At 36.6% G+C, this 20,499-nt stretch overlaps 1 protein-coding gene across 4 annotated transcripts in view; it reads left to right on the plus strand.

Moving 5' to 3' along the window:
* Positions 1 to 20,499, plus strand: part of Ints6 (integrator complex subunit 6) — an 81,024-nt gene that overhangs the window by 22,742 nt on the left and 37,783 nt on the right. For 3 of the 4 annotated variants that reach the window (XM_005355545.2, XM_026783212.1, XM_005355547.3), the window contains one exon: positions 1,554 to 1,643. In XM_005355545.2, the coding sequence (XP_005355602.1) occupies positions 1,554 to 1,643 (90 nt within the window). Of the gene's footprint in view, positions 1 to 1,553; positions 1,644 to 10,936; positions 11,162 to 20,499 lie in introns of those variants that run through there. The other variant, XM_026783213.1, reaches the window with a different exon arrangement.

A 20,499-nucleotide genomic window follows, 5' to 3' on the forward strand; every position in this document is an offset into this window, starting at 1 on the left:
AAAAAATTTATTGTCTCTGTGTGTACACACACTCTTCTGCCTGCACACACATGCCATGCCATGCCTGGTGGAGATCAGGAGCAACTTCTGGAAATCTTTCTGCCATATGGATCCTGGAGATTGAACTCAGGTTGTCAGGCTTGGCTTTTACTTGCTGAACTGTCTCCTTGTGCTCTTTATTGATTTTTAATCTGCCATACAGTAATGTTAAGTATGTTTTTATTGTTGTGAAAATGGTATATATCATTTTGTTGTTGTTGAGACAGCTTCTTGCTATGTTGTTCAGGCTACCCTGATATATTGTATGGGCTCAAGCCTACTACCTTAGGAGTCCCACTGATAACGCGACTGTCTGACTTTAATGTACTCCACGAAACCACTGAGAACCTCAAGCTTATTTGAAGGACTGTTTACTTTAATATAAAGCTTGAAAATTTTTACTGTTAGAATTTTCACCACCTGGTGAAGATAGCTCCTGAAAAATTAAATTACCAGAATTCAGCTGGTAATTTGAGAAATTAAATATCAGAGCCTGGTGGTGGTGGCGTATGCTTTTAATCCCAGCATTCAGGGAGGCAGAGGCAGGTGGGTCTCTGTGAGTGTGGGGCCAACTTGATCTACATAGTGAGTTTCAGGACAGCCAAAGATACATAGAGAAACCCTGTTTCAAAAAGAGAAAAAAAAAGACCAGGACTAGGGAATGACTCAATGGTTAAGAGCATTTACTGCTCTTCCTGATGACTAAGGTTTCAGTTCCCAGCACCCACTTTGGGTGGCTCATAATTGTCCAGATTTTCAGTTCCAGGGCGTCTGAAGTGTCTTTTGTCTTCCTTTGGCCTCTGTGGCACCAACCACATAGTACATATTCATGCTTGCAGATCAAATACTCATACACATAATATTTTTTTTCTTTTTTTCTTTCCTCTTTTTTCTTTTTGAGACTTTCTCTGTATAGCCTTGACTGCCCTGGACTTCACTCTGTAGGCTATAGACACTGATCTCAGATCCTCCTGCCTCTGCCTCCTGAGTACTGGGATTAAAGACATGCACCACCATCACCTGGCATAAAATCTTAAAATAAATATAAGGTTCATAAATACAAATGTGCACTGTAAAAATGAGTGTACAAGAGTATTTTATAAAGAAGTGAGAAATCCATTTATATATCTCTAGTTAGAGCTAACCACTATTAGTAAGTATCCTAAAAAGTTTAAGTGTGCAAACAGGCATATGTATTGTAAATTTTACTAAAGAGATGGGGTTTAGTGAGGTGATTCAGTGGGTAATAAGAAGGTACGTGACTGTTGAGCTTGACAAATGGAGTTTGAGTCTCAGGTCCCACATAGTATGAGAGAACAGATTCCTATAAGTTGTTCTCCAACCTCCACACTTGCCCTACAGTGTTCAGAGTAAACACACAAAGTAAATTAAATGCAGTAAAACATGTTTGAAAATGAAAAGAGATGGTACACATTGAGGGGAATTGTGGATGTAACTTAAAAAAAGTCATGCCAGAATTTAAGCCTTAATACCTGTTTATTTTTTGACTTCAGGGAAGAAACCCTTTTTTCTTGGAGCCGGCAATAATTATTACAATCACTGATGGGAGCAAGTTAACTACTACGAGTGGTGTCCAGGATGAGGTAAGCTGTGTGTAACGGGTCATATGCAGCTAAAACCTATCTGTATGTGCATAATAGGGTTTGAATACATTGTAGTGCTTTTCTCATTAGTTATCCACCTCCTAGGACTACTTATCTTCGTTCATGGCAGTTGTCTTTATATTTTCTTGACTAGGAATCCTTTTTTTGCAAAGTTTGTGAGCATATCTCCTGCTTCAATGTCAGTCTATATACTAATAAACTTCTTATTTTCAGGTTTAAAGAACCCCAACAATCTAGAATTAGAATTCTAATCATTTCACTTTTTAAAATTATTATGATTGTTTTAAATCACTGACAGAACGACTGAAGTATATAAGCTTATAACAAGGAAAGTTTTATTTTAACTCAAGTTAGTAGACTGAGAGTTTGGACCCTTTGGTGAAAGGCTGCATTGGTGGGACAGTGTGAAGGAGTGAGCTTCTCACTTTGTGTGGCCAGGAAGCAAAGAGAGGAAGAGACTGCAGTCAGATAACACTCTGAAGACTACACTCACAGTGACTTAACTTTCTCCAACCAGTCCTTAGCTCTCAGTGTTGCCACCATTGCTCAATAGCACATAGACTTAATAAATACATAGGTCTTTCATTATAGACATTTCATCCCCAATCATGTCATTTGTATGTTTTTTTTTTATTAGAGTTTAAGCTGGAGTACAGGAATGCCAAGAGTAGGTTAAAACTAGAAAAAATGAGGATTCTTCAGCATTAATGTTTTCTCTAAGTCATATGTAGTATAAATAATTCAGAGCTTATGTTATTTGCTCTGTCAGTGAGTTGTGTGTGCTATGATAAATCCATTAGATTAAAGGAAGCAAACTTTACAGTGTTTTTATTATATTTGAACTGTTGGTGGTTTTATCATTTTTTTTTCTTCTTGATATGCTGATATGCAGGTGATCTTTTAAAGACTTGTTGCTGTTTGCATTTGTTCTTAGTTTATATGATATTTATATTAGAGTTTGAAATGGGAAAGGTACAGACTTTAAAGATTAGATTAAAATTTAGAATTAGAATTAAAGTTAAAGATTTGGAATTTACAGTGGCATATAAATTGCATGGGGTCAGAGCATGTGGTTTTTTTCTAATTCAAGTTTAGTAAACTTTGTACCAGTGACCTAATTTCCCTAAATCTCTACCATATCAATGAAATAATGACAATAATTCTTGCTTTCATTCAGAGGTTTGTTGAAATATAAAATGAAAAAAAAGTATCTATGAAAATGTGTGGTGGGCTATCAAGAAAAAGGGGTATTGTATCATTCCATCATGAGGCACTAGAACAGTGTAGAATTTAGATTGCCTAATTTGACTTAGGAAATGTTAGAATTGCATTGTTCCGGCAGTTAATATTAAAGAGATTTTAGGATATAATCATTGAGGTAGCAGTGAAAAAATAGATTATAAACTATCACTAGCTATTTTATTTCCTGCTTAAAAGTAAAACTTAATGGTCTGTTGGACTTTCTTAGACTTAGTTGGTATGTATAGCCATTTATGGTCCTGCCACTCTTAGTAGACAGACACTGATTGTAATTTAGAAACTCTCAAATTGATTTTTTTCTCTTAACCATAATATTTTTAGTATTTGTATTCATTTTGTAGGAATTCCAAGTCTTACTGTTTATTTGTTTGTTTTGTTTGTTTTTTGAGACAGGGTTTCTCTGTGTATCTCTGACTGTCCTGGAACTGACTCTATAGCTCATGCTGGTTTCAAACTCACAGAGATCCATCTGCCTCTGCCTCCATGGGATTAAAGGCATGCACCACCACACCTGACTTGAAATTCTAAGTCTGTTGATGGTCATTTTTTTTACCTTAATGATTTTGATTAAACAGTTAATTTTGTTTTCTGTTGTCAAGTATGCCTACCTGTAAGGTTATTCATTCAAGGCACATTTTCTCTTGCCTGTTTAGAAATGCCTTTTGTGATATAGTTTGTTGCTGTATATCTGGATCTGTTTTATTTATAAAATCTATTTATGGGACTTCCTCTAGCCCTAAAATTTCTTGATCGTAGGACAATATAGAAGGGAGGAAGGGAAGGAAGTGAAAAAAAATGTATAGCTCAATAAAAACAATTAAATAATCTTGAAACATAGGAATTGGAATTGATGAACTTTCATTTTGATTCCTTCCTTGGGAAGTATATTATTATGCCCTTTAAAAAATTTATTTATTTATTTATTTATTATGTATACAATATTCTGTCTACATGTATGCCTGCAAGCCAGAAGTGGGCACCAGACCTCATTACAGATGGTTGTGAGCCACCGTGTGGTTGCTGGGAATTGAACTCAGGACCTTTGGAAGAACAGGCAATGCTTTTAACCACTGAGCCATCTCTCCAGCTTCTATTATTGTGTCTTTATAATATTCCAATATTAACTTGCAAATAAGATTGAGAAGATTTTCCTGTGGGCAGAGATCTTAATCTTTCTGTTCTTCATATCTTATATAATATTTAGTATAATACTAAGAATAACATTAAAAATATTACAGGTGTTGATGTATTGAATCTGATAGTGAGTTAAAAATTGATTCCTATTGCTTTTCCTTACCTGAAGCAGAAAGTTCCTGTATTTTTAAGTCAAGCATTTTTGATTATGAAGTTGGAACATAGGCCTGTGAGTTATTTTGATATTCATGTTTGAGAAAGCCCCTGCAAATTTTCTTTTTCCCTCTACCTCTCTCTTATCACCCAGTGCTGCTGGAGTCCTAGTGAATGCTAGTCAAGTGCTTTAGCACTGAGCAATGTTTTTCTCTCTCTGTACATTCATATACTTGCTCCATGCATGATCTATATTGTTATTTTTACTAGGAAATGCCAGTTTGGTTTTTACATCTCTTCAAGTTTCTTTACCTTTGCCTTCTCTTTCTGTAGTTTTGAATGAATAAATGTGTGATTAATTTCCATTTAAGGAATTTAACGTAATATGTGTATGTAATTTTTTTAGTAGCTTGTGTCTGCTTTTTCTATTTTTGAATAGACTGTCTTACTCTATAGCTCAGGCTGGCTTAGTATTCATTGAATAATACTGGCCTCAAATTCAGATCCTCTTGCCTCCACCTCTGAAGTAGTTAGATTACAGGCATGCTCCATGACATTTGGCCTGCTGAGACTACTGTTGATGTAACTTATTTCTCTCTGGGTTTGTGTGTTCTACCTTCATGATATTCTTTGCTTGAGAGGTATGACATATGCTGTGGTAGGTCATACCTGTTTTGTTGTACAGAATGAGTGACCTTGCTGCTTTAACATAATTCTCAGTGCACACACGCATACACGGTCATTTAGTCTCATCTTGTATTTTACAAACGAGGAACCTGAGATCAAGAGAAATAAAATGATTTGCTTCCGTTATGGTATTTGTTGCTGCCAAATCTATTAGAATTAATTTAAATTGTGAAGTTATCTCAGCTCAAATTGCCAGAACCTCTTTGATTCTGTTGTTGAATGTGTTTAGAATTTACCTTCTAGGGCTGGAGAGATGGCTCAGAGGTTAAGAGCATTGCCTGCTTTTCCAAAGGTCCTGAGTTCAATTCCCAGCAACCACATGGTGGCTCACAACCATCTGTAAATGGCATACAGACAGAATATTGTATACATAATAAATAAATATAAAAAAAGAATTTACCTTCTATTGTATATGTTTGTGTCTGTGCTGTGCAAATGTATATGCAGTTATGTATGCATATCATAAGTTAATGTTGGGTGTCTTCCTCTATTGGTCTCTACCTTATTTTTTGAGACAGTTTCTTCTTGAACCTGTATCTCACTACCTGGGCAAAGACAGTTGGCAAATCTCAGGGATCTTCCCGTCTCTGCCTCTCTAGTGTTGGGCTCACAGGCACTCATTGGGAATCTGAGCTCAGTCCTTGTGTAGTACGACAGGTACTTGTCTGACTAAGCTGTCTCCACAGCCTAATTAACTTTCCATCTGAATTCTTATCTTTATTTCAGCTTTCTATGCAAGTATAATGTTAATTTAGTCTCCCATGAATACTGCGCGGAACATTTCTAGGCAATGACTATAAACAGGATAAGTCTTTGGTGTTGTTTCATGACAGTGTTTAAGTAGTATTTGGAGTGATAAAAATAGTGATTCTAAGTATGTAGAGGCACTGGAAAAGTGGACTCAACCCATCTCATAGACACTGCTACCTCTCATGTAATTGGCAAATTCTTTTTAATATACGATCTAACGTGATCTAAAGATCTTATTAGGATGACCATTTATTGTGTGTGCCTTACTACATATATTTGTGAAATTTATAGAAAAGGCCCAGTATTAAATTGTTTGGAGCATAGAAAAGAAGTTAGTTGAAATACTTAGAGCTGTATCAAGCCTTGGCTTCAGGATATATGGGCCCCCATTTTTACAGCATGTTTGTGAGAAGAAAAACAGAACTTCTGCACATTCTGTGACTGCTCACAGGAGAGAAGACTGACTGCTTTGTAAAATTGGACGAAACTCTTGAGCTAGATGTAATCATTTTATATTAATTAATTAAATGAAACATTGAGAGTCATCTAATAAAAGTCTGGGCTATTACTTGAAGTGACCTGAGTATTGTCTGGTACTGTTTGGATTACAAGTTTAAGTGTATTATTTTGGCCTTTTTTTTCTTTTTTGACTGTTGGTATGTCTGCATGTATACAGCCATTTAGTAAAACTGGTTGTCTCCAGTATTTTCATATAAGGGAAATGGTATCTCAGAATTCCAAGAAAGCTATTCTTCTTGTTTCCACAGTACTTATTTTTTGGTGTTGATAAACATTCTTGTGTCCAAATACTCATAATGCTGATCACATCAGTATTACCAGCATGTCAAATGTTTCCATGAAATTACCAAGTGATAATTAGAGCTGTTTATTTACTTAACTTTTTGAGACAGTGTCTTCCACTGAAGTCAAAGGCTGAATGTGAACTCAGAGCCTAGGCTGGCTTCAGATTTTGCCAGTCTTCCTCAGCCTTGGCTTCCAGAGTGATGAGTCATGTGTCACCAGGTTTTGCTGAAAACTTGAAACTTTATAATTTGCAAAGATCCTCTGGAGTACTAAGTTGCAGTGGAAATGTGTTCTGAACTGATTCCAGAAACACATGACCAAGTACCTTTGTTCAGTAAGGCAGCAAAAGAATCTTGCTGTAACAGTCAGTGTATGTATTATGTTTGCCATGGAGTTGATGTCTTTGAGAAGGTATTTGTTATCAAAATGAACTATTAACTTTGCGATACTAACTAGGTTTTTGAGACCAAACTGGGTAACTACTTTTATAACTAACTGGAAAGATGTCCAGTTAAGACACTTATATAGAGGAATGTGAACAAAGTCTCAGCTGTGGGTTCAGCTGGTCTTACAAATATTCTGATTTGTTAGCTCTTAAAGTTGGTACACAAATCCAAGCTATGAGTTACTGGATTTGATAGCACCATTTTTTTTTTCTGGATCATCCTACATATTACACATTGAAAATGGTTTTATTTTTCTGAAAAGGTAGTTACGCATTTGCCTTCTTAATGATTTAAAAGCAATAGTTTCTAGTTTCTGAAGTGGTTCAGAAACTGTTTCCTCCCTCCACAAAATATTTTTATCCACTGTAATAAAACTATTTGCCAGAGGCCGTTATATCTTTTTTATAGGTAAAGACTTAAAAACAGATTGAGAGTGGGTTTCCACTCCCTTGACTGCTTAGGACACTGGGTAGCTTTCTTCGTTTTTTATTTAAAAAAGACCGAAATAGGGGCTGGTTCAGTGGTTAAGAAGCACCCACATGGTGGCTTTCAGAGATCTATAACTGCAATTCCATTAGATCTAATGCCCTCTTCTGGTGGGCAGTGTACATACAGACAAAACATCCATATACATAAAGTACATAATAAATCTTAAAAAAAAAAGACCGAAAGAAATCTTGTGGAATTTCATAGTGTGATGGTTTCTGAGTTGTCTTAGAGTGGCCTCTTCATACCTATATTATTGGAGTCTAGTAGCTCTTAAGTAACGTGTATTTCAGACTTGTGCTTTGTGTCATCTCTACTGAGGCAGTTTTGTAAGAACAGCGAAGGGAGTTTGGATATAGATCATTCACATTTTCTTTATCTATACATTTGCCTCATATTCTTCATTCCTGGATTTGCCACTGTTGGTATGGTTTAGAAATGTTTCTTCTACTTATAGTTAATAGTTTATTGAAAGTACATATTTATAAAATAAAGAAGTTGACACAATGTAGTGCACATTGAACAGTTCAGTTAGACAGTAACATTGTTAAACTTAGGTTGTAAGAATAACCCCTAAGAAACATCTAGGCAAACAGAATGATGAAAAAAGAAATGTCTTAGTCATCCTAATGAAAGTGGTATGGCAGTAGAAACTATTACCTAAAAGTCTTTGGTAAGATACATCAAAAAAGTTTAGAGACACTCTATCACTGGTTTTAGTCCTTCCATACATAAACTAATGTGGTACTTACTTATAGTTGTAGCTTTACACCACTGCAGCAAAATCACCAAGTGAGTTTATAAAATATACGGACCTCAGCTCTGCTTATGGGTCTATTGCTTTAAGCTGGAGTTGGAGACATTAGTATTTTATAAAAATGTCCCAAATGGTTCTGATGAGTTGAGCAGTCAAATTTGAAAACACAATATAATTGCAGATAGTTTTCCCACATAAAAGCATGTGAAAATACCTTAATAACAGTGAAATGTTTAGGACTAGCCTAAAGTTATTCTAAGGTACAAATAATTACTTGGAATTTTTGTAAGGTTATAGAATTGAGTTGTGTGAATATTTATAGCAGGATTGTTTTCTAATTTGTTGATATGGCTTAGAATAGATAACTGGACAGTTTTAAAATGCTAACTTCCACACTGACTACCTGTTTAAAGTTACTTCCTCGAGTGTGCTGTGTTGAGGACTTCTTTTGACCCTGAGTTCAAGATGAGATAGAGAAGGTGAACTCTAGGAAGAGGTGAATAATGACTCATGTTGCCTGCTGTTGCTATCCCTGCCTTAGAAGTTTTCATCCAAAGGATAATATTAGAATTCTGGTGTCTTTACTCTGCTATAATTACTTGTTTTTGAATGCTATGTAACTAACATCATTTAGAAAATACATTTCCATGACTTTAAAAAATTGATGACAGTTAATGATTAATTGTCTGGAGAGTTGTCATTTAATTACCTTCCAGAATGGATTCTTCAGATATGAGTTATTAAATATGCTTTAGTTCAGTATTTTCTCCCCTGTGATATGTAATAGGTTTGGCTGTACACCAGAACTTTGTCAATCAGTGTACACATGTATAGTTCTTTATTTATTTGTATTCCAGCTACTGCAGGAGCAAAGATGGAAGTAAATAAGATTCTTGCCCCTAGAAACATACTGTCTTTGGAAACAGGCAACAAAATTAGCACTTGTAGTATAGTGAGAAATGCCATAGCAGAAATGAGGTTTCTCATCATAAACAAAGGAACTTTAAATTTTGAGTAAGGAATTAAGCTGTGATATTCCAAGAGAGTATGCCAAAGTACATACATGGACATCGTTTAATAGATGATTATAAATTGGAAAGTATAAGATACATAAAATGTAGGTAGATGACAGTGCTGTAAGGATACAGCATTTCCTTATGCCAGCATTTTCAGGGAAAGGTATTAAGATTGAAGTTGACTAGGCACATTATTAAATTTGGATTTTTACCAAAGTTGTTCTGTCAGCCAGGTGAGTGAAGATGGACTAGAGACTAAAGGAGAGTGCTATGTGGAAAGAATGAGTAAGCTACACTCAGTAATCCAAAATTCAGCTGGTATTAGACAGGAAGGTGAAAATCAGAAGAGGTGTGATCGTGTGTGATGCGGGTTTTAAAAATGCAGTAGGAAGGAAAAAAGTTTTTATAGGGTTCTGAACCTAGAATCTTGGCCCTCTAAAGGATATATACATTTCTTAAAGTAATATCTAAATATTGTGTTTGTGTTCATGCACACTTTACAGGGGTGAAGTCCATAGATTTGTCTGTGTTATTTTTAGTGACAGTGCTCTGGGATGTAAGTCTAGGCTGCCCTTAACTCAACCACCCTCCTGTCTCAGTCTTAGTTTCTGGATTTAGAAAAAAGTAGGAAGAAAGGAAAATAAAAGAATTGCATTTATAGTAAGGCTGTTGTCAAGGAGTTATGAGACAACTTGTAAAACAATCACCTCAGGGCTGGGATAATGGCTCTGCCAGTAAAGGGCTGAGGATCTGCTGCTGGTTTCTTGACGCCACTGAAGGCAGACCTAGAAGGATCTCTGGGACATGCTAGTCAACTAGTCCAGCCTAATTGATGGGCTGTAGACCAGTGAGGGGTGGACTGATAGTTCTTTAGCTTTCATGAAAACAATTGCCTCAAAACTTTTTTTTTTGAGACAGATGCCATTATTTATGTAAGCCATTCTGCTTCATTCTTAAAAGCTATAAGCTGCCATGTATACTGTGGTCACGGTTGTCCTCTCCTAACCCCACCCCATGCTCCAGCCACCTCTCTGTGGTCCATTGTTTGTATTTTATTTTAGAAATGAATTTTGAGACAGAGTCTTTTTATATTCCCTTGGCTGGCATGGGACTGACTGTATAGATAACTGGCCTCAAATCTGCCGGTCTTTGCCTCCTAAGGGCTGGGATTAAGTGTGTGACACCACATCCAACCCCACTGTTTTTATTTTTAATAATATTTAAATTTGCTTGTTTAAAGCAGTCACTGACATTCAAAAAAAGTACTAGAACTGGAATAGTTGTTCTCTCTCTCTGCCCCTCCCCCCGTGTGTGCATGTGTGTGAGTGTGTACATGTATGTGCATTTATGCCCCAGGCATAAATTTAGACTGCTTGGTTATTTTTTGCCTTTCTGTGTCAGATTATAATCTGAGAAAACGCAGATGTTAATGTTTGATTCCTGATGGCCACACTAACGTCAGCATTAGGCTGCTAGTTACTTATAAATATTTTGATTATATTAGCTCTATTCCCAGTTTTTAAAACTTAATTTCTACTTTTGGTCCTTTTCAAATATAGTGCAATAATTTTAAGTTTTTTAGATTTATTTATCAAAAATAAGCTTGAAATGAGTGAATAATCTCGAAACTTTGACCTTTACACCAACACAAGGCTAAATTTTGATCTAGACGAGGCTGTTTTGGTATATTTTTTTCCCACGCTCTCTTTTCAGATTGAATTACTGATTCCCCTCCCCTTGTTTTGTTTGTTGTGGTTTTGATGTTTCTTTTCCTTTCAGCTAAAGGAGCAGCCCAGTGGTTTTCAAGAAGTGCCAAAGTGCACACTGACTGTCTCATGATGACTGGTGCCTCAGGGAGGGTCATGATTCCTGGATACAGGATCGACCTGATCCTGGATGTCACTTCAAGCAGTCAGATCGTGGGGAAAAGCCTTGTCTAATGGCTAGCCTTCCTCAAAAGTCTGATGCTAGTCATCTCGGAAGGCCTCAGAGAAAGTCTTAAAGGTGAGCAGAGTAGAGTGTAGTTCTCTCTGGGGACTGTGCCTTTTGTTGGAGAATCTGATTCAAACAGAATGATAACCCTAAGCTGATTATTTAGGTTTAATTGGTAAACTAATCTGAAACTCAGAACTCCGTTGCTGATGATGATCAGACCCCAACTTTGAGTATCTTTCTGAGCTTAACAGCCATAGGGAGGAATTTCCCGTGCTCTTGAGAGCTTTAGCTTAATGCTTGTTCTCTTAATTGGACATAGCCTTTTTGTTGTAGCTAAGTGATTCTTGATTTCAAAATTGCATTCAGTTGTTAACTGCAAATAGATTTTAAAAATTTAATGAAGTATTTTTTAATTTATACAATTATCATATAAGTATCAGGCAGTTAAGCTTCAGAGATTTATTAGAACAAGTTTGCATTTGACTTTTTATGTTTTCTTTTTCTTTTGAAGATATTTTTGGGTGGTAGTGCATGCCTATTAATCCTATCATGGGGAGGGTAGGACAAGTTTAACTGGGCTACATAGTATGAACCTGTCTCAAGAAAAGTGAAAAACAAAAACAAAACAATGAAAGGCAAAAAGCACAAGAGCTTTGAAGTAGTTCATATTTTATTGCATTGAACTTGAAGAATATTAGTACTACTCCCTTCAACATTTTTTATCATAGTAAAGATTCTTAAGAGATATTTTGACCATTTTATTTTGGAAAAGTTTAATTTTACATTGCTTTCTCTGTAATGGAAGCACTTTTATAAAACCCAGTAGTTCACTAATAACCTAAGTTCCTAAATTTAAGTAAACTGAAAAGTCCTAAGACCTGTTAATTTCTTTTCATTGAATTGCTATTTACTAGTATTAAATTTTATGGGGCATGTATAATTCCCAGTGTTTGTACTTCTTAAAGTTTAGTAATTATATATACTAGACTGGGAATATAGCTCAGTGCAGCATGCTTGTAGATAGTCAGTGGGCCCTGGATTCAATTTCCATCATTCGGGAGAAAAATCACGTGTTTATTTCTGTGTGTATGTGTTCTCAAATTTGCTTTCTGTGCAACACGAGCTGTGATACATACCAGAAATTTTTATTCTATTTTGTTTTTTGTTCCTATGATGAACACTGACCAAAACCACTTTTGGGAGTTTATTTCATTTTTTTTTAAAGTTTATTTCATCTTACAAGTTTTTTTTTTTTAATTGATATTTATTGAGCTCTACATTTTTCTCAGCTCCCCTCCACCCTTCAACTTTCCCCCAAGGTCCCCATGCTCCCAATTTACTCAGGAGATCTTGTCTTTTTCTACTTTCTACATTCCATGTGGATTATATCTATGTAAGTCTCTCTTAGTGTCCTCATTGTTGTCTAAGTTCTCTGGGATTGTGGTTTGTAGGCCATCTTTCTTTGCTTTATGTTTAAAACCCACCTATGAGTGAGTGCATGTGATAATTGTCTTTCTGTGTCTGGGTTACCTCACTCAAAATAATGTTTTCTAGCTCCATCCATTTTCCTGCAAAATTCAAGCTGTCATTATTTTTTTCTGCTGTGTAGTAAGTACTCCATTGTGTAAATGTACCACATTTTTCTTATCCATTCTTTGATCGAGGGGCTTTTAGGTTGTTTCCAAGTTCTGGCTATGACAAACAAAGCTGCTGTGAACATAGTTGAGCTAATGTCCTTGTGGCAAGATTGAGTATTCTTTTGATACCCAAAACTGGGTCTTGAGGAAGGTTGTTTTCTAATTTTCTGAGAAATTGCCACACTGACATCCAAAGGGGTTGTACCAGCTTGCATTCCTATCAGCAATGCAGAAGTGTTCCCTTTTCCCCACAACCTCTTCAGCATAAGTTGTCATCAGTGTTTTTGATCTTGGCCATTCTTACAGGTGTAAGATGGAATCTCAGAGTTGTTTTGATTTGCATTTCTCTGATGACTAAGGATGTTGAACATGTCCTTAAGTGTCTTTCAGCCATTTTAGATTCTTCTGTTGAGAGATCTTTGTTTAGGTCTGTACTCCATTTTTTTAAATTGGATTATATGATCTTTTGGTGTCCAATTTCTTGAGTTCTTTATATATTTTGGAGATCAGACCTCTTTCTGATGTGGGGTTAGTGAAGATCTTTTCCCATTCTGTAGGCTGTCGTTTTGTCTTGTTGACCGTGTCCTTTGCTTTACAGAAGCTTTTCCGTTTCAGGAGGTCCCATTTATTAATTGTTTCTCTTATTGTCTGTGCTACTGGAGTTATATTTAGGAAGTGGTTCCCTGTGCCAATGAGTTCAAGTGTACTTCCCACTTTCTCTTTTATAAGGTTCAGTGTGTCTGGCTTTATGTGGAGGTCTTTGATACATTTGGACTTGAGAGTTTTGTGCATGGTGATAGATATGGGTCTATTTTCATTCTTCTACATGTTGATATCCAGTTATGCCAGTACCACTTGTTAAATATGCTTTCTTTTTTCCATTTGATATTTTTTGCTTCTTTTATCAAAGGTCAGGTATTCGAAGATGTGTGGATTGATTACTGGGTCTTCTATACGGTTCCATTGGTCCTTCTGTCTGTTCTTATGCCATCATCCTACAAGTTTTGTCCAGCATTGAAGGAAACCAGGGCAGGAGCTCAAGGCAGGGCAGGAACCTTGGAGGCAGAACCTGAAGCAGAGAGTACAGAGGAATGAGCTTACTGGCTTGCTTTCTTTGACTTGCCTAGCTAATTTTTGCATACAGTCCAGGCCTGCCTGCTCAGGGATGGCACTTCCAGCAATTGGGCTAGACCCTCTCACATCATTAGCAGTCCAGAAAGTGACCTCATAGACAGTGCCCACAGACCAGTCTGATAGAGGCAGTTCCTTAAACGAGTTTCCTTTTTTCTGGGATGTCAAATTGATAACTAAAATTAGCCTTCACAGTTTGTAAACTTTATAATTAAAAGACTTAAGTCGAACCCCTAGAAAGACCTTATGGAGACAAGAGAACCCACTCTTGAAAGTTGTCCTCTGACCTCCACTCATGGACTGTGGCATACCCACAGCATATGTTCACACATTATACATACAATTAAATAAAATTAATTAAATATAAGTTTTAAAAAGGACTAATGAGCATTTTCAACCTTTGTGATCTTTATTAGAATTCTGACTTCTGCTGTTGTAGGAAAGAAGCACTCACACAATTATTAGTGAGTAAGTTGTGGTGTGTCCAGAGATAGACGGGCTGCAGTAGACTTGTGGACAGCAGTGTGGGGGAGCCCTGGAATATCCTGTTTGTCCACTGCTGTAGACTGTGGGACTGTGCTACCGTGTTAGATGCTTTCCACATCATCTTTGGAGTGGTCTTTATCCATACATTTACTCTTCTTGAGCCAGAATGCACTCAAGTTTTGTTGAACAAGTACTATACAATTGCTTTGAAATGTAGACACAAGGTTAGGTGTTGGGTCTTGAGGGGTGATTATTTGATATCCTGAGTGCTGAACTCCTGGTCTGAGGTAGATCATTTCCGTCTGAGAGTTTATATTGTTTCAAAAATGTTACTCTTTTACATACAGTCTCTTCCAGTTATTTCCTGGTGTACCCCCACTACCTCATCTCTATTCTTTCTGGATAGTAGAATTCTGAATTGAACTTTATTTTTGTTTTTGGTTTTAAATGCCTTTTCTTTTCTTTGTTTTTCCTCCTGGGCATAAGACACATGCCTATAATCTCAAGAATCGCAGATGTAGCAGGGCAGGGGAATCTCTGAGTTTGAGGCTGACTGGTCTGTGAGCTCCAAGCATCTGGAACTCTATTGAGACTTTCTTTTCCTTCTGCCCTCCATCCTTCACTATCCTCCAAATCCCCTTTCTCCTACATCTGTCTTGTTTTGGGGAGCTTTTTTTTTTTTTGACTGAATAACTAAATTGCTTGACTTTTGAAAGGTGTGTGTGTATGTATGTATGTATGTGTGTGTATGCATGTGGTAGCAAAATAGGGTCTGAAATGAAACCTGGAATTCTGAACAGTTGGATTTTTTGTCCAGAAAACCCCAGGAATCTCCCATGTCTCTCTTTGTAGATAGGTACACTCTCTTCTGCTTGACGTTATATTTGGGCTCTGGGATCTAAACTCAGGTCCTCATACTTACATTTCCTCAACTCTGTGTGTGTGTGTGTGTCTCTGTGTGTGTGTGTGTGTGTGTGTGTGTGTTTGAGGCGAACTTTTCAAAATAAAATTAATCATTTTGAAATGAATAATATTCTTTCGTGTTTTTGTATATAAATATGAATGTACACATATTTTTCTACAGTGCTGGGTATGGAACCCTGGATCTCATTTGAGTTCCTTAACAGGCTCTGTGCTACTGAGCTATAACCCTGGCCCATCCCCCATTCTTTTTTAAAAAAATTTTCTAAGTAGACTTGTACTTGGAATCATATAAAATGCAAAAATCCGAGGATAAGCAGGTATCTTTCATGTACCTTGACCAGATAATTTCAGTTTAGATATCCCTGCATTTGGAATTCCTATTTTTAGAAATAATTAGAAAAGTACTGAGGATTGAGATTATTGGAAAGTAAAGCCTTGGAGAATAGAGGTTGAGGGTCTTTGTTCATGATGGATAATATGAACTTCAGCTGGTAGAAGGCCTAACAGAAGAGAGGTGTCCACCGGAAAGGAGGAAACTGAAGTAAATCTCTAAGGACCAAATACAGCATAGCTTCTGTCTTCCTCCAATTTGTTTAGAATTAAAGACCTAACTAAGGCAGTATTGTATTTGAGAGATTAGCTTTAAGAAACACTGAAAACATTAAATTTTCTTTTGAAAAATTTCTATCTTTATTACCTAAGCAAATCTGAGAAATTGATACTGGAGACACTAGCTTTCTATGTAGTAAGATGACTTAAACATTTCCGTTATTAGGATGTATCAGTTCTTGCCCTTGTTACAACAGCATGTTGCTTTTTGCCACAGGGTCTGGAAGCCTAAATTGGATTTCCTGCCTCTACCTCCCAAGTGCTGTATTACATGCTACCATACAGAATTAGTTTTTCTTTGAATACATAGTTTCTGCAGTAAACAGACTGACAAGCTTCTAGTTTAATTGTTCTCAGCTTGTGGGTCTTGACCAGGAGTCACATACCAGATATTCCTCACAACAGATATTTACTTTACAATTGATAACAGCAGACTTACAGTTATGAAGTAACAGTGGAAATAACTTTATGGTTAGGGGTCACCACAGCATGAGGAACAGTATTAAAGGGTTTTGCAGCATTAGGATGGTTGAGAACCACTGCTCTAGATTTTTTTTTTTAATTGGGCTAATGGTCTTTTTGAAAGAACAGTAACAAAAACAGAGAATTCTATTTTAAAGATAGGTTTGATTGGGTAGTTGTCCCAGAAGTAGAGTGGCTCTGCTCCAAGCTGTGCTAGTCTCAATTGCTTCTCTTTGGTGGATAGTTGATGCCAAATGGGCTCATTTTACAGAACATCCTGCAACCAAGGTTTGACTTTTAAGAAAAGCAGCAGACTTCGGAGAGCAGGAGACTTCTTTATATGAAGGTGACTCCAGATTTAACACAGGACAGGACAGTCCTTATCAGTATTCGTCAAGAACTTCACAACTTACCTATACTAGTTATGTTAAGATTTGGGGGGGTGGGGGTTCATTAATAGGAGGAAAGAGAGATTGATTAGACTTGGGGAGAAGCTGGCATTAAAGGAATAATAAAGATTATGCTTCAAAAGCTTGATTGTTTCTTTGTTTTCTTATATAATGGCTGTTCAAAGCTTACTTTTTTGCTTCAGAATTGGGTCAGATTTCTTATGCTTAGCAAATGGTTTATGGAGACTATACTCTGGGCTTAGGGTTAATTCTTACTATTGTGTTGGTGTTTGTGTTTCTTTCAAACATCCCCTCCATTCCATTGTCAATAAACAGAGTGACAGAGTTAGGAATTCTTTTATCTAAAAGGGAAGATAGGTTATATTAATACTTACATCCACTTCAAATTTATTTAAAATGTATTGGTTGAAGTGGTTATGTATTAAAAACCAAGTGTTGAATCCTGACTGCAACTAATTAGAGATCTAACTATTCTCTTTCAGTACAAAGTTTAAACCAGGCTGGGTTCAAACTCATAAAAATTCACTCCCTCTGTGTCCCAAGCGCTGGGATTAAAGGTGTGCGTGTTATTTAAAACCCAGAGCTTACTATTTTTCTAAGTCTTGAAAATCTCCAACTTTTTCAAATTGCTTTGTGTAATGTAAGGGCTTTGAATTTGTATTTAAATTGGGAATCAGGATTACTATGTCTTACAAGAAAGTTTGCTGAAGTTTTGATTGGGAATCCAGTTAGAACAGTTGGAGATGGGGTTGACATTTTGTCATTCTGATCCATTATTATTGTTTATTTCTCATATTTTCAACATCTTTTTCTGAATATATTTATAAGTTCAGTGTGTGAGCTTGGCACATTTCTTATAAATTATGATTTTAAGTTCTATTGTATTGTTAGTGTAGAAATATATAGTGGGTTTTTGTTATTCTGAGACCTTTATCCTGTGAGCTGCCCAAATTTACTTAGTATATAGTAGCCTTTTCTGGAGTTTTTGGGAGCTGGTACACACGGAGCTGTGTCTGAAAAGTTTTACAAGCTCTTCCCTTTTCACTATTTGTCTACCCTTTCTTTTCTCCCCTTAATGTACTAGTAAAAATGGTGGGACTTGTCATCCTCTCTTGTTTGTGATCTTGGGGGAGGTCAGGTTAGAAATGAGTTAGTCTTTTCCTCTGCTAATATGATGTTAGCTGCAGGTTTGTGTTTGTGGGGGTGGGGTGTGTGTGTACACCTGTGTTTTTGTTTTGATTTGTTTTTTGAGACAGCCTTTTCCTGTAGCCCAAGCTGGTCTGAAACTCACTATGTGACCCAGACTAGACTTGAACTCAAAATTGTCCTGCCGTAGCCTTCCAAGTGCTGCTGTGATTACCAGCTAGCACCACCATCTATACTTACTATATGCCAGGCTGGCACTGCTACAAACATTTCTGTCAGGTTGAGGCAGTTCTCTCTCTTTACAGTTTGCTAAGATACACTTCTTTGTTGTTGTTGTTGTTGTTGTTGATAACATTTTGTTTTTAAAACTGTGAATAGATGTTGGGTTTTAAGGTAAATCATAACTTTTTAAATTCTGTCAATATGGTTACTTTATTAACTTGAATGTTAAATCAATTATTATTTATATATTTTATCAATCTGTTTTGTAAGTGAGGAAACAACAATGGTGATGTAGTCAGGCAATCATAGTAACCAGAAAGCAGGTATGAGCTTGCCAAGTGTAAGATGTAGCAGGAAACATAATAAAACTGGCATATTATGCACTGTAAACATAGTGAGGTTCCAGACATGGGATAGGCATTTAGCACATTGGTTCTTTCAAAAACCTGTGTCAACTAGGACATGTAAACCAATCCCGTGATGGGAAGGTCTCCTTACCCCCATCTCCTACCTTTCTGGTGATAATTACGACAATTATGTTTCTTTGTATAAAATACTACTCACTCATTCCCTACCGACTTTTTGAAAGCTGGATGGGACTGGAAATTACTGACAGAAAATTGCAAGTTTCTGTACACAAGAGTAGTATATACACCTGTATCTGTTCTTAGCAGTCCAGTGCATATTCTCACAAAGGTATATGGTGACTAAGTGGTACTCGAACCTTAGGGTAAAACCTCATAATAATGAGAATTTCTTAATTGTTTTAAGTTTACCATTTTTTAAAAAGACATTTCTTTATGTATATGAGTACTATGTTTGCATCTGATGCCAGAGAGGGCATCAGATCTCATTACAGATGGTTGTGAGCTACCATGTGGGTGCTGGGAATTGAACTCAGGACCTCTGAAAGATCAGCCAGTGCTCTTAACTACTGAGCTTTCTCTCCAGTCCTAAGTTTATGATTTTTTTTTAACAGAACTTTTTGACTGAGTTTTAACAGAGAGGTGTTGATAAAAGTAAGTTTCCCTTCCTGTTCCATTTCCTTTCCACAGAGGTTTAGATTTGCATTGAAAACCTTTTCATTGTGGAAACTTTCAAATATGTACAAAAGTTCAGGAAATGAAATGGTGGACATCAGGAATTCTTGTCTAGTTTCAGTAATTATCTGTATTTTGCTGTGCAGTTCTCAGCTTACATCTGTTTTCCTTTCCTCACCCCAGCTTAAGTCAGAGCCCTAGCTAGCATGGTATACTCACTATATTCTCTCTCTCTTTCTGTCTCTCTCTCTGTCTCTCGTATGTATTTTATAAGCGTGAAGTCTTTTAGAAGTTTAACATACAATTGGCTTCCTAGTTATCCTTAGAAAAAGAACAAAAATCAGATATGTTGGCATACTCCTGCAATCTCAGCATTCTGTATTGTAGACGGACACAGCAGGGTCAAGGTATAAAGGCCTGAGAGAACTACAGCCTGGTCTGCAGAGGGAAAGGAACTTTGAAAAAACTAACCAGTTATTACCTGGACCAACAAACATGGACCAGTTAGTGTAAAGTCAGCTTAAATCTCCAAGATTCTGAGGTTAAACTCAAAGCTTTAAGTGGTATTAGAACTGTAAGCATTATTTTGTATTATAGTCTACATTTGAAAAAGAATGTGAAATTATTCTGAGGTTAATCAGTTAGGAAACACAAATCAAATACTAATAGTCTTTAAAATATAATTTCATACAGAAAAGCTATAAGGTGTTTTTCAAAAGTCAAGATTGCAGACTGGTGCTCTGCTTAGCTTTTTTTTTTTTTTTTAAGTGTATGGGTATTTGCCTTCATATATGTCTTGTATGTCTGTGCCTCATGTACTCAGAGGTCAGAAGAGAACATTAGATTTCTTAGAATTGCAACTGTGGATGTCTGTGAGTCACTATGTTGGTTCTCTGCAAGGGCAGCCAGTGCTCTTAAACCACTGAGCTGTTTCTCAAGCCCAATGGCCGATTAAGAAAAACCTCTACCACTCTGGAGAAGACTTTTAGACCCAAATACTCTGACCCTCAGACTATAAAGTTTTATATGGAAAAGGAGATAGATATTCACCTTTATGGACAATCATATACTATTGTTGGGATTTTAAGACACCATTATAATGATGATATGTGTGAACTGTGTGTTTAGAGGGTGCGAGCATGTTAGAAGTGATCCTGTGGAGGTCAGAGGATAATTTTGAAGTGTCAGTTTTTTTTTTTCTTTTATGTTTACCTGGGTTCTGAGATCAAAGCTCACAGGGTCAGGCTAGTGGGGATAGTATCCTCACTTATGTCATCTTGCTGCTCAGAGAACATTTTTATGGCCAGGCGGTGGTGGCGCACGCCTTTAATCCCAGCACT

The sequence above is a fragment of the Microtus ochrogaster genome, chromosome 17 (assembly GCF_000317375.1).
Source record: "Microtus ochrogaster isolate Prairie Vole_2 chromosome 17, MicOch1.0, whole genome shotgun sequence".
Taxonomy (NCBI): domain Eukaryota; kingdom Metazoa; phylum Chordata; class Mammalia; order Rodentia; family Cricetidae; genus Microtus; species Microtus ochrogaster.